The 13756-nt window shown below is 54.2% G+C and overlaps 3 protein-coding genes across 3 annotated transcripts; 1 reads left to right on the top strand and 2 right to left on the bottom strand.

Moving 5' to 3' along the window:
- Positions 1–809: 809 nt before the first annotated feature.
- Positions 810–1212, top strand: BXZ73DRAFT_98789 (uncharacterized protein; the record flags this gene model as incomplete). Its single annotated transcript, XM_048027799.1, has 2 exons — positions 810–877; positions 1026–1212. The coding sequence occupies 2 exons, from the start codon at positions 810–812 to the stop codon at positions 1210–1212; spliced, it is 255 nt and encodes an 84-aa protein (XP_047880358.1).
- An 8357-nt stretch (positions 1213–9569) lies between these two features.
- BXZ73DRAFT_75472 (uncharacterized protein) lies at positions 9570–10659 on the bottom strand (the record flags this gene model as incomplete). The annotated part of the gene is made up of 6 exons (XM_048022221.1): positions 9570–9800; positions 9891–9957; positions 9983–10126; positions 10226–10341; positions 10402–10493; positions 10545–10659. 6 exons carry the CDS (start codon positions 10657–10659, stop codon positions 9570–9572), a joined length of 765 nt encoding a protein of 254 aa, XP_047880357.1.
- Positions 10660–12402: 1743 nt separating this feature from the next.
- BXZ73DRAFT_75471 (uncharacterized protein) lies at positions 12403–13097 on the bottom strand (the record flags this gene model as incomplete). The annotated part of the gene is made up of 4 exons (XM_048022220.1): positions 12403–12631; positions 12708–12742; positions 12817–12922; positions 12991–13097. The coding sequence occupies 4 exons, from the start codon at positions 13095–13097 to the stop codon at positions 12403–12405; spliced, it is 477 nt and encodes a 158-aa protein (XP_047880356.1).
- Between the last annotated feature and the right edge of the window lie 659 nt (positions 13098–13756).

Genomic DNA, 13756 nt, shown 5'->3' with positions numbered 1-13756 from the left:
CCTAGAAAATCCATTGCCAGCCGGTCTCGTAAAACCAAAAGTGGGATTTATCAGATGCAGTTACTCCAGGAGCTCCAAGGTACACTAGGTTTTTATCGCTCCCATCAAGTTTCCCTTACATCATTCTACAGGTTTGCCTACCTCACTTGTGTTGTCCACCCTGCCCACCCCACTCGCCCCACCTGCCCTGCCTCTTGCCATACTATCTAATCAGGCTGCCTCTCCCACAGCTGCATCATTGCCTGCATCAGCCCCACTGGCTTCATCCATCCCGCGCGCATCTGTTGAATCCTGGGCCTCTGGCGACTTCTGTAGATCCCACACGCACTCTAGAGGCTGTGGTGAGAAGCTGTATCGAATAGGGGACCAGGGATATACAAAGACGAACCTAGAGGCTGTGGTGAGAAGCTAAGGAAAGAGCCCACCCAGCCTCTGTTGAAAAATGCGGAGCAAACCCTAGTCTAGGAGCAGGGATCTGCGTAGACGCCTGAGCAGCTGCCTAAAGCGGCTGCTGCAGTGCCACAATGTAACGTAACAAGTATCTCGAGAACTACTGAACGTATGAATACGAAACTTGGAGTATACGTGCGTATAGTATGCATGTCCGTGTGTGTAGAGTATGAGACCATATCACCGAATAGAAAATGACGAACAATGCGTGGAATTACCAACTTCAACAGCATCTACCTTCCTCAAACCCTTGCGTGCATCCACCTCTGTCGACCCCTGTTCACATTGGCATTGTGTGCCAACCTGGCAGTGCTTTCAACTATTTCGTCAATAACGTCAAAAGGAGTTGGGGAGTCACCATGTTCAGGGTTTTGAACATGCACATTGTGATTGCTGCACTGACTGATTTTACACTCAGTCTTCCAGAGTGAGTTAGACGCAAGCACCAGCGGTCACAGACACCCAGCATGCTAGACATGATGTTGTTGTCAGTGGAGTAGATTTCACAAATAACTAGGTGTAAGGTCACTGACGACCTCTTCCAACCTAAACTCGCTGAATCTGTCCTATTGTAGACACAAGAAGCTCCTTGACGTCAATAAAGGCAAGGTGGATCAGTACTGGGCTCAGATGGCCATCCTGCAGAGGTACACAATCATATGGTCTAACTCTGAAGAGACATTTCTGGATGGCACAAAGATCCCCCTCATTGAAAACCTTGACAAGATGGTCACAAATATGACCAAAACCCCTCTGCCATAAACCTTCTGTGTAAGTGTTGGAGGGGCTGTAAAACATAATGGGATCATCAATCACGGTCATAGTGGGTGAGGCAACCATGTTTCTCCCCCTTCTGCTGGGGACTCACAGACTCGCTGGAACAGTTTGGTCCCAACAAGGCTGTGAAGGAAGCAGTGGTTCAGCTGGTCATGGTTTCACCAGCAGTTCATCCCCACTCTGGTGGAGCTTGTTCTTCACCAGGAAGCTCTCTTACATCACACACACCATCAAACAGAGGGACTCAGATTAGGCCAACTCCAATCCTGTTATAACCACTATGCCTCTGAAGCACATTTCATAAGCTTGACTACCTGAAATCATCTCAGCTACTGACCTGTCACCATCACAGCGCCATTTTAGCGGTCAAGAAGAGTGACAGCCACACCTCTCTTGCATATGTGTGGGTCAACAGTGAAAGCCTTGCAACTAACTTTGATGAAGGCCACAGATAGTGAGTTGGAGTTCCTCACTGCGTTCAGGTTGGTAATTATCCTGCAGAGTCCAAACGTGACGATTCTGATTCTGAACACGAGGTCCCAAATTGCCTCCCTTCCTCAAAGGTGTCATACTCCAACCAACAGCGCTTTAATGAGGATGGCTATGAACTTGGTTCGTCAAGTTACTCATCACCCGTTCACCTTGCTCCCTCTATACTTAGGCAGCCAATCCACATATACGACCGGGTGGATCGTGAGCATAGGTGGGAGTGTGGGACAATGGGCTAGGACCTATCACCCACGCATTTGACCCCTTGTAGGGTCCCAGCTACCAAACACCAAGCTTGCATGTTGCCTGGTGAACACTAATGTCCTTTGCGCTCAGCCAGACCTTGCCTCACACTTGGAACGTGTTCCGATCACGAGGGTATCCCTCTGCGAAGTGGACCTTTATCTTTGCCTTCCCTCCACACAGCACCAATTCAATCTCCTTTTTGTTGAAGTTGGTAATTCCACGCATTGTTCGTCATTTCCTATTCGGTGATATTGTCTCATACTGTACACACACGGACATACATACTATACGCACGTACCCTCCAAGTTTCGTATTCATATATCCAGTAGTTCTCGAGATACTCGTTACGTTACATTGTGGCACTGCAGCAGCCGCTTTAGGCAGCTGCTCAGGCGTCTATACAGATCCCTGCTCCTAGACTAGGGTTTGCTCCGCATTTTTCACCTGTGGCTGGGTGGGCTCTTTCCTTAGCTTCTCACCACAGCCTCTAGGTTCTGTTGAAGTCGTTGGACATGTATTCGCCACCCTTGTCGTCGCGCAAACAGCGTATCTGTTGGCCAGATTGCGTCTGGAACCATGCGACGTAGGCGTCTCGTCCATGCGCTTGAGCAGGAACACGACGCCATAGCGCGAGTAGTCATCAACGAAGATGAGCCAGTACTTGTAGCCCTGGTGCGTCTGCTTGGACATTGGTCCCATCAAATCGGTGTGAATGAGGGCACCGCACTGCAATGTGCGTGTAGACGACGAAGGGAATAGATTGGCGTGCATCTTGCCGGCGAGACAGGGTTCGCACAGTGGCTCAGGGCGTGCTGACGACTTGAGGGTGAGGCCAGTGACCAGTTCTTGCCCGTGAAGCTTGCGCACACCATCGATGTGCGAGTGGGCGAAGCGGCGATGCCACAGCTGCTCATCGAGAGGTGGGGTGGATGCGATCGCAGCGCATTCAGCTGGTGCGAGAGGGAGGGGCACAGTGGTGCCAGCGAGGTAGGCGATGTTGCTGTCCGCGATAGGGGCAGAGAAGAGCGTCGAGCCGTTGAGAGTGAAGTCCATCCGCGTCGAGCCAATCGTGACGGTGAAACCGCGACGTTTGGTGAGGAATAGGACAGAGAGGAGGTTGTTTCGTAACGCAGGGACATGTAGGACTCTTGTAAACTCAACATCGCGCGCATCGCGCCCTCCCAGCACCGGCCTGAAGACTACCGACCCGACGCCCAACGAGTAGACGACTTGATTGTCCGCTAGGCGGATCGCGACGCGCAGAGGCTGGTAGTTGCGCAACCAGTGGCGATGGGGCGTCATATGAGACGTGGCCCCTAAGTCTGCGGTCCATCGCACATCAGCATCGAGCTGGAGAGGCGACATTGGGGAGGGGGAGCGGAGACTTGCGTTGCCTGCGAACTCGGTCGCGCTAGGAGCGTCGGACTTGGGCGCAGGGCCAGGCGACGAAGCGTCAGCCTTGTTCGCGCGTTCCCTGCGTCCAGGGCGTGGCTTTTGAGCCTCCTTCTTTGCCGCCTGGAACTTGAAGCACTGGGCGATGGTGTGGTTCGGGATGCCGCAGAACTCGCAGGTGACAGGGGCGGACGACGCAGAGAGGGCAGTGGACGATGCAGGGGACGAAGACGCGGCCTGGGAGTGGTGGAGCTCGTAGTTCTGGAAGGCGTCGAGGATGTCGGCCTTGCTGAGGTTGTCCTTGAGCAGCAGCGCGTCGATGAACGATGTGAACGCGTCGGGCAGCGCTCGGATGAGGCACATGCTCTGCAGCTCGTCGTCCAGCGAGGCGAGGGTGAAGTTCGCGCTGCGCAGGTTCTGCACAGTGCGCATGCCCTCCTCGATGCGGGATGTCAGCGCACTGAGCGACTCGTTCTCCTCCTTGCGGATGGAAAAGAGCGCGTTGTACGTGTTGAATCGCGCACCAGGGCGACGTTTGACGTGTGCGGCCTCGAGGGCGTTCCACATGGCGATAGGGTCGTCTTGTGCGCCCGCAAAATGCGCTCGTTGCTTGGGGGTGACAGCCAGAAAGAGCTCACCAGCTGCCTTGTCGCGACGTCGCCTCCAATCCTTCCGCTCTGTGTCCTGATCGGCAGGTGGCTCTGACTCCTTTGTGTGAACGATGCCCCAGAGGTCATGTTTCATGAGGTAGGCCTGCATTTCGCCGCTCCATTGAGGGTAGTTGGTAGTTGGTAGGGGCACTATCCGAGGGAAGGATGAGTGCGACATGGTGCGGAGTGTGGGGCTGAAATTGCGAGGGAAGGGGACGCAGATGGGGGCGATAACAAGCAAGAGATGGTGGAGGGAGAGAAGAGCGACTGGAAATGGGGATAGGGGCGAATGCGAGGCTGGATGGCACCAAGATAGGGGTTTTTCGGTGCAGAGTGCGTCCGGATGATGTCCCATGAGGATAGGGGTGTGTTGGTGCTCTCAGGAGCCGGAAGGGACGGCGGGGAGCAACCGGGAAGCAAACACACACAAAGGAAAAGAGCCCACGCAGCCTCTGGTGAAAAATGCGGAGCAAACCCTAGTCTAGGAGCAGGGATCTGTGTAGACGCCTGAGCAGCTGCCTAAAGCGGCTGCTGTAGTGCCACAACGTAACGTAACGAGTATCTCGAGAACTACTGGATGTATGAATACGAAACTTGGAGGGTACGTGCGTATAGTATGTATGTCCGTGTGTGTACAGTATGAGACAATATCACCGAATAGGAAATGACGAACAATGCGTGGAATTACCAATTTCAACAGGTTCGTCTTTGTATATCCCTGGTCCCCTATTCGATATAGCTTCTCACCACAGCCTCTAGCCTCTAAAATGAGTGTGGGATATCCAGAAGTCGCCAGAGGCCCAGGATTCAACACCATGTGTATGCCAAAGTGTGTGCTCTTGCCCACCCCTGCACTACACTCACATGTCGCTGCCACAGCCGCATGCTGTTGTCTTCTCAGGTGTCAGAGGGGGGCGGGCTCGGGTTTGGTATGTTTGACAGCAGTTGGTGTGGCATGGTCTCCATGCAGCCCTCATAAATCGTACCAGCCTCTCTGCCTATATGTACAATGGCATGTCCGTGGCAATTATATGCCCCGTGCCTGTTGGTTTGGTGCTCTGACACTCTGAAATGTCTGGGCACCCCAGTGAGGCATAATTCTTGTGCGATAGGCAGTTCCACCCCACTGCCCACCGCCGCCCTCTGGCAGCTCATAAGATGGCAATTAGACCATCGCACCGTTTTGATCAGTCACCACAATGGAAATTCCTGCGATCTATCACAGCAGTTTGGGTGACAGATTTTATATCTGCATGTGAACACTTATACCACGCAAAGCCACCAAGCCCCAGTCACCCAAACCCATCCTCAAGCAGACCCCTCCACACCCCAGCTTTACTCCTGTCATCATGTACTCAATCGACGAATGGCTCAATGTCCCTTACTACATACTCATGCTGTGTGCTGCTTGTATTAAGACTCGGCCTTTACTTTGTGTTATGCAGTTCACTTCCCCACTCCAGCTACACATGTAGTGTGCTCACTTCGTCTCGTCTTCACCGTCGACTTCACCCTCACCAATGCCAACGCCTTCACCCATGACCTTGACTTCACCATTGTCTTCCCCAGCGCCTGTGTGTGTGACCTCATCCATTTCCCCACATCTATCCCCTTATCGTCCTCCTCGCACTCCTGCATTCCCTCAATCTGACCTCCCTGCAGCCTGTCGTAGCTGTTTCCTTGATCCTCCCTTCGACTTCCTGTGTCCTACGCCTACTCAAGCTCGCTCTATTGCCCTCACCCCTAGTTGACTTTTCCTAGATTTGACTGCACATCAGTAGCCAAAAGAGTCCTTGAAGAACAACACGGAGCCCTACTATCTGATAATATCTCTGACAACGTCAAGGACAAACCCAAACACTGTAAAGCGCGTACTGCCATTACCATGAGTGAAACCAAATGGTATCCTTCAAGTTACAAGCCCTGCGGCTGCACCATCAATGCAATGGGACTTTGAACAACATGCTATATAAGAACCAGAAGCTCGAAACTTGAAACACTTTCAGCACCACCAGCCTCAACCTTTGCCCCAAAACCACGACTATACCCCATCACGACTTCCTCTTCTCTTGCTTCAATGGTGAGCATGATCCATGTTTGAGTTGCTGAATGTTGGCCTTCCTCGAGTGGTTTGGGGGTTTTCATTGGGGCCAGTGACTCTTGAGATGTCGATAGGGAGGAACTTCTAGATACAATCCAGTGATGGATGATAGATATGTACCTGTTATCCCAGGACGGGGATCGTTCTGAAGGAGGAGGAGGTTGGTGGGCATTGTTGGCTGTTATGGGCTCCATGGACATGGTGATGAGCCCATTCCAGAGCACTTCATTTTCTTGTTGAAGGAACTCAATAACACCAACCCTGAGGCATGTCATCATGGTGTTATTGAGGGCTATTATTGTGGCATTGGCCTTGTTTTCACTAAGGGACATCTGAACGCCAGACAGAGGTGGGGCCATGACCACTGATGGTATGTCTGGGAGTGTTGTCAACATTGCATTAAGAAAGACAGTGAAATATACACCTTCTGGCGTGTCTAGGGCACTGGAGTCGTTTTGAATTGGTGGGTGATTGCCTTGGTTGGTGGGCATCGGCCCCTGGGACGTTTGTCAGAAGCAGGTGTAACTGAGGGTGGCATTTCTGAAAGTGTCGTTCGCATCAAACCAAGCAGGTTGAAGGGACAAAAACAGACATTCAGCTCCAGGCATGGATGGGGCACTCAGGAGGTTTGCTTGAAGAGGGTGGAAGGGAGATAGAGGTACCTGGAGGTAGTGCTCAGCTAACTCTGTGGCTCATGCATTATTGAGCCCCTCTATATATTTCTGTCATCCCAGGTCCCAGCAGTCTGGTTCTGTAAGAATTTGTGGACAGCCCAACAATTAAAACATTCGCATGCTGAAGGTACTGGTGCCTAACATGTGCTCTCTGTGTGCTCTGCAGCGTGCATGTTCACGGGCTTCAATGCTTTAGTGTCAGCAGTCTGGCTGGGGATTCACAGAGTTCCTAAAAGAAATCCTGTATGGCAGTTGCTGTGAATGAATTGAAGAAGTGCTGCACTCTGCAAACTCAGAATCAGCTGACCATGTTGTAGAAGGCACCCTCAGCTGTAAACCCTCGGCATCACACCTGATCCCCCTTTGCCAACTGGGCAGATGATTGGTGGGATAGAGATTGAAGCTGATGGCTTCGACAGCCCTTCAATCACTGACTCTGCTCCAAATCATCCATACCATCTCCAGCTGCCATGTCATCTGTCTCGCCACCGTGTCGTCCGCATCACCCCACATCACCCTCATGCGTGCGCCTCACGTCCATCTCACCTGTCTCGTGCAGGGCTTCTCTTAAGCCTGGCCAAAAGTTTTGTCACAGGGCCAGGATGAGCTCCTACGGCCTCAATCTCCCTTGGTGTATTCTCCCCTTTGCTCCCTACATCCTCACCCACCTCATCGTTGTTCTCCACGTGTTCCTCACCCTCCACGCACCTTGCCCTCGTGTCACGCCCATCTGCATCGGTCTCGTCTGGGTCACCCTCTGCTGTTTTGCCCATATTGCATGTCTTCTGCGTCACCCACCTCACCTAAGTCTCCCATCTCGTCCGCCTTGTCCCCGCATCACGCTCGCCTGCCTCCTTGTCACGCAGGCGTCATCCACCTTGCCCCCTTGTTGCCCTCTCCTTGTCGCCCACCTCACCCATCTGCCCCACGTCGCCCACATCCGTGTCACCTGCCCCTACGTTGTCACCCATCTTGCGCCCTCATCATGCCTGTGTTATCCTCCGTGCGCCTGCCTTGTGCCCCCATCCCCCGCCTGTGTCTGCGTCAGGGCCATCGCCCTTGTGCCTCATGCCAGTGGCACTGTCCTGCCTGTGTCGCCCACCCCGTGTGGTTCACCTGCCCCACATAGCTCGCATTTCCACCCATCATCTCTTGTATTGTATGTAGTATGTAGGTTGTAGGTTGTAGTTGTAGTATACAGATATAAATATGTTTCCTTCTCCTCAATTGTGTGTCATCTAAAATCCAACTGAATGAGTGATACTGATCTGCAGGGCTCATTGAACCGCACTGAGCCACTGAGTGCGGCTCAGTTGGCGGCTCAATCCGCGGATTGAGGCTCCGGCTCACACGTCTCCGGCTCTTCCGGAGGATCTGATCTGTGCGGCTCCACATCAAGCCCCCAGAGTGGCTGTGATCCACGGATAAGACTCCAGATCATCTGCGGGTATATCCTCAAGCAGCCTTACCCAGGAACTAGGGACTTCAACTCGTTGGGCTTACTTGACTTCTTTACTCGTTAAGAAACTTAGTGTTAGTCCGCTTTCAGATTGTATTGCAGTCTTCAATCCTTTCCTACTCGCGTCTTTAAACCTTTGGGGTTCTGAGACTCAGTTTTAATCGGTCTCTATCCTCTTTTGAACTGTGGTTTCAATCACTCGTAAGTCCCGCTCATGAGGTTTGTTATACCACTTTAGAATCGATATATTAATCCTCTGTAGTACAACTACAATCTGACACTTGGATCTCGTTCTAGTACTTACTCAAGTCGGGTTCAACGGATCGTTACAGCAATGCTGTAGTCTTGTCTTACCAGGACTCGTTAACATTACTTATGGTGTCTTCGTATGTGTTACGTCTAAGGGCTTATTCCGGCTGGAATATGACCTAGGCGCCTTGTGGTTATGGTGGCGATGCTCAGAGCGCTTGCGTGCTATCGAGTGAGTGTACGAGCGACAAAGAGTGAGATTGTGTGTAGTCAAGTAGACGTAGTAGTACAGAGGAGATTCAAGTCTGGGGAGGGAGTGCTCTGTGGCGTTCCCCTTATATACAGGGGAGGGAGTGGGGGAGTCATATTATCTACAAGTCACAACAAGTCCATATGAGGTAGTCCAAGTCGCAATGATCCAGGGTGACTGGACACGATCAGGGAGTCATGACGCGACTGAGTGAGTAGAGATGAGTACATATGAGTCAGGGTGCGCTAGGTATTTAGGGGGTCTGCATATCTAGGGAGTGGGGTTATTGGTAGAAATTACATGGGAGGCAGCGTACTAGAGTCCGCGATCGTAACAGTATGAGTATTAAGGCACGGCCTTAGTCTTGTCCTTAGGACACGTACTTACTACTTACTTGGAGCTTAGCATTCAATCTAATAGCCATTGTCGCTATCATTCCGTTTGTAAGGTCCTTCATTTTCGGTCTATCACACTTTCGTTAGAGCCACATCAACATACGATGCGATAGGACTTCAATGGTTATATGGCTACGGTATTACTTGACTATAAGAAAACAACATACGGCATTATCGAGAGCATAGAGACCGCACAGCATATCAATTGACCGAGACTTAAAGAATGTACGTGTTTACGCGGTGGGCCCTGCTGACCCAGATGGGCCACCCACCACACCACCACGACCTCCACCTCATCCGCCCTCACCCTGGCCCTGGCCCTGGCCCTGGCCCTGGCCTGCTTGGGAACCTCAGCCACCCACGTGCTGCTTCCTGCGGCCTATGTGCGATGGTCCAGCGGCGTGCTAGGGGGCTGCAGCCTGGACCATGTTGGCCCACTACGCCTTGTTGAGGAAGAGCCCCACAACTTGGCCCTCGAGTCGCATGACATGCATTTCGAGTTCCTCGATGCGGACCTCGATGGGCTTCTTGATGGGCTTGTTGACCTGAAGGAGGAACCTGTTGATCCACGTGAGTGGCTGGAGCTCCCACTTGGCGCAAGTCTTGTTCTTGGCCTTGAGGCGTGGGCACTCCACGTGAGTGTGTGCGCTCCCCTTCTCGTTGTCCACCTAGCAGTAGGCACATCAACGGAACACACGGTACAACCGCGCGCCGAGACGGATGTCCTGTCTGGGTAAGGATGGCCCTAGGATGCGGACAAGTGCGTGTTTGCCCCACATGTTCATCTGCGAGTCCCCCTTAAAAGTGTTGTTAGTGACTTTAAATCTGTGCGTGACGTGAATAAACTCACTCTCGTGCGATTCCGACCGTGTAGTTCAGCCTAAGGACTCCGATGAGCTCCTTCAGGCACTCGTCTACGACCCCCTCAAACCAGACGTCCTTGACGCGCCATATCATCGATGCGGTGGTGGTCTCTACATCTGGGCAGAAAGCCCTGATGAAATTGATGAGGGGCGGGGGCCAGAAGGCTCTCAGGCTGCTGAACATGCCACCATGGATCTCGTTAATGACGAGAGCCACAGACTTCAGCTACGGGAGGAGCGGGCCGGAGTTCCTGTCCATGGTGAAGAGCACCGCGTAAGGAGCCTCGCCCTCGGCGCGCATAGCGGACGTAAACGTCCTCCGCACAGCTAGCATGGGCTGCCCTTTCTAGAACGCATCCTCAGTCTCGTGGAGCATCTTTGTGACTGTGTCACAGTCAGCAAGGACACTCCGGATCACAAGCATGGCATTATGGCCATTAACGTTCCACCCAATCTCCTTGAAGTCACGGGTAGCGGTGTCGACCGCCTCTCCGTCACCTATAAAAGGTCGTTAATAAGTTCCCAACATGCGATAAACGAGGGGCATACCAGTGTGTTTCTCTGTGATCTTGAAGAGGGAACCCTCCACCACCAGCTCCTCCTGCTTCACCTCCACCTCGCACTCGCTCTCCTTGTTGTTGTCCTCCATGCCCGAGTTGCCCATTGGGAACCTGGCATCCTCTGCCTCAGGGGCCTCCTGTGGTCGAGCTAAGGCTGTTCGCGGGTCCGGCTCACTTCGCGGGTCATGAGCCGATTATCCGGAGCCGTGAGCCGGGGATCATGAGCCGGGCGGCTCCGGCTCTTTGCGGCTCCGGCTCCGAGCGGCTCCGGATCCAAGGGGCCAAAATATTGCGGGTCTGCGGGTCTATCCACGGGTTATCCGCAAATCCGTAGGTAATAGCTCATATGTACCCAGAAGTCTAGTAAATACCGTATCATTGGAAAGCCTTTGGAAGAAGCTTTCTAACGATGTAGTTTATGTGTAATTTGGTGAAGACGTGACTAAGTTATAGGTAAAACATGACCCACCTTCACTTCGAGCGCTTTTGGCGCCCGTTTCCGGCATCTGCATGCAAGACTCCGTCCCGATCGGGCTATGTTCAGATTCGAACGTAGTGTCCCGCGCGCCATTTGCCCGTCCTCCTCTCCAGCCCCCGCCTCCGCCTCCTCCTCCGCTTACTCTCCGCCCTCCATACACGGCGTCATCGCGCTCGCGCGTGAGGCTATCATTAAACCCAGGAGTTTCATCGTGGGGTCGCAGTGAGCTCACGCGGCCACAATATCCTTTGCAAGGTGAGTCCGCGCCCTCTGCTCCCCATGTTCCCTCCCCCTCCACTCACCCGTCTCGCCCGCATCTCCCGCACCTCCCACATCGCTGTGTCGCCCGCATCTCCCGCGTCACACTCGCCCCCGCGTTGCCCTCGTCCGTGTCGTCCTCAGTCGTCCCCGCGTTGCGCACACGTCACCTGGCCTCACCTTCGTCCACCTCACATCATCGCGCTCGCACTCGCGCAGCCGTTCTGTAGGGTCGCGGTGAGCTCCCGTGGCCTCTCTCTCCCCTGGTGAGTCCTCCCCACCCCTCTGCACCCCACGTCACCTACCCCTCCCAGGTTCCAGCCGTGCTGGCCCTCACGCCGCCCATCTTCAAGCCCTCCGCGCGCTGCCCCCGCGCCCTCGACCATCGCGCTGGATCCCACCATCGCACCTTATCAAACGCGCGCCAGCTGTGCACGCTCATCCACTGCCGCCCTCGCCTTGGCTCCGCCAGTGCGTCGCCTGCCCGTCCGAACGGCTGTCCCGTCTCCGCTCACAAGACGCAGAGGACTCGGGACGTCCGCCCGGACGCCTGCATAGAGACGTGATTGCTAGGGTCACGGTGAGCTCCCGTCGCCCACCATCTCACCACCTCACCCTCATCTTGCGTTCTCCGTGTCGCCTTCGCCCACATTGCCCTCACCCACCTCGCGTCAAGCCTGCGTCATCCCCTTGTCGCATCGCCCTCTCTGCGTCGCGTCACCCTCTCCGCATCGCTCGCATCTCTCACCTCGCCCTCGCCCCCGCCCCGTCGCTTGCGTCCTTCACACCTACCTCGCCCGCCGACCTCCACATTCCCCACGTCCCCCGCGTCCCCCACGCGTTGTCAGTGTCTCGCCCTTGCCTGCGTCGCTTGCATGGTCACTCGCTCGTTTCTTCTCAGCGTCGCCCACCCAACGTCACCCACCTCACCAATCTCGCCTGCGTCCCCACGTCGCCCACCACGCCCTCGCCCATCCTTGCCCACGCCTCACCTACTGAGCACTCCGCATCACACCCGTGCCCGTGCGTCGCCCATCTCGCCCTCTCCGCATCGCCCACCTCGCCATCGTCTCCCTGTTCCGCCCTTGCCCGTCCCTCCGTCACACCTGCGTCATCCGCCCTCCCGCCACCCCACGTCGCGCGCATCGCCCACGTCTCCTCGTGCAGCTCGTGTCTCGCTCGTCACGCCCTCGCCTGCACGCCTCACACCCGCGTCGCCCACCACGCCCATGCCCACCTTGCCCACATCCCCAGCGTCACCCACCACGCCCTCGCCCACCGCGCCCGCATTGGCACGTTGCCTGCCTTGCGCCCGCATCGCGCTTGTGCTCGCGCTTGCGCTTCGCGCCCATGGAGGCTCGCCCACGTCACCGTCTCGCCCCCACGCCTCGCCCGCCTCTCTCACATCGCACCCACATGTTTACAGCTACGACTGAATGTTCATAGTAACCCTGTTAATGAAATACATTAGTGCGCTGTTATGCCTGCGGATCCAGTGCAGTATCCGTGGATCCACATGGCTCACGGCTCTATCCGTGGGTGGATCCGTGAGCTGCGGGTCCGGCTCCCACAGGTCCGGGTCTTCCAGAGGATCTGACCCGCGCGGATCCAGATCAAGGCCTGAGAATGGCCTTGATCCACGGATACGGCTCCGGATCATCTGCGGGTAGATCCTCAAACAGCCTTAGGTCGAGCTGACCCGTCCACACTCTTCTGCTTCTTCAGCTCCTTCGGAGCTGACAGAGTGATAGACTTGCACTTCTTGAGTGTTGAGGGTGCAGGGGATCCCGTTGTAGAACCAGCCATTACGATTGATGAGGTACGAATGAATTGTTCTTTATGGGGTGGGCTCTGGCTGCGACGTGCGACACCCTTAGTGCGACCTGTGGGAATAAATTTTCAGACTCCTATTACTCTTGACTAGCACAGCCACTTCCCACACATAGGTTTGCTACTTACTCCCATCACCCTAGCTCTGGGTTAGGGTCCCACTGTAGGGTTCCACTAGCGCTGGGTTTGCACTGCCACCTGGGACCAGCGCTTCACTCCTTTCTACACTTTGTAGTGCCTGTTAGTGTCTATACCTATTCAACTAGACTGAGATGGGCGCTCTTTCAGGGCTTCAGTCACACTCTATGTGGACTACTACTATGAATATACTCAGGATTTATCGGAATTGATTCGAATTTTGAAGGGCTGCTTTCAGAAAAGTGAGGCTTCCACAAGTTATTTGACGCCCAGTGGCTGTAGCGCCCTGCCCCTGCCTACTACACCCACATCTGCCTACTAGTAAATCAGATCAATTCCCTAAAATGCTGATTATATTTGTGAACCTAGTCCTCATAGTGGTTGGTACAATTATGAAAGAGGTGCTCATTTATACATAGTGGGTGGGGTTTAATAGGGTCTACGACATATAGCTCATATGTTGTAACTGCTGTTATAAGCTCAGATAGTGTCTGTTT

The sequence above is a fragment of the Epithele typhae genome (genome assembly GCF_022376455.1).
Source record: "Epithele typhae strain CBS 203.58 chromosome Unknown BXZ73scaffold_9, whole genome shotgun sequence".
NCBI lineage: Eukaryota > Fungi > Basidiomycota > Agaricomycetes > Polyporales > Epitheliaceae > Epithele > Epithele typhae.
Note: the sequence above shows the minus strand (reverse complement) of the source record. Positions and strands in the feature narration are given on the sequence as shown.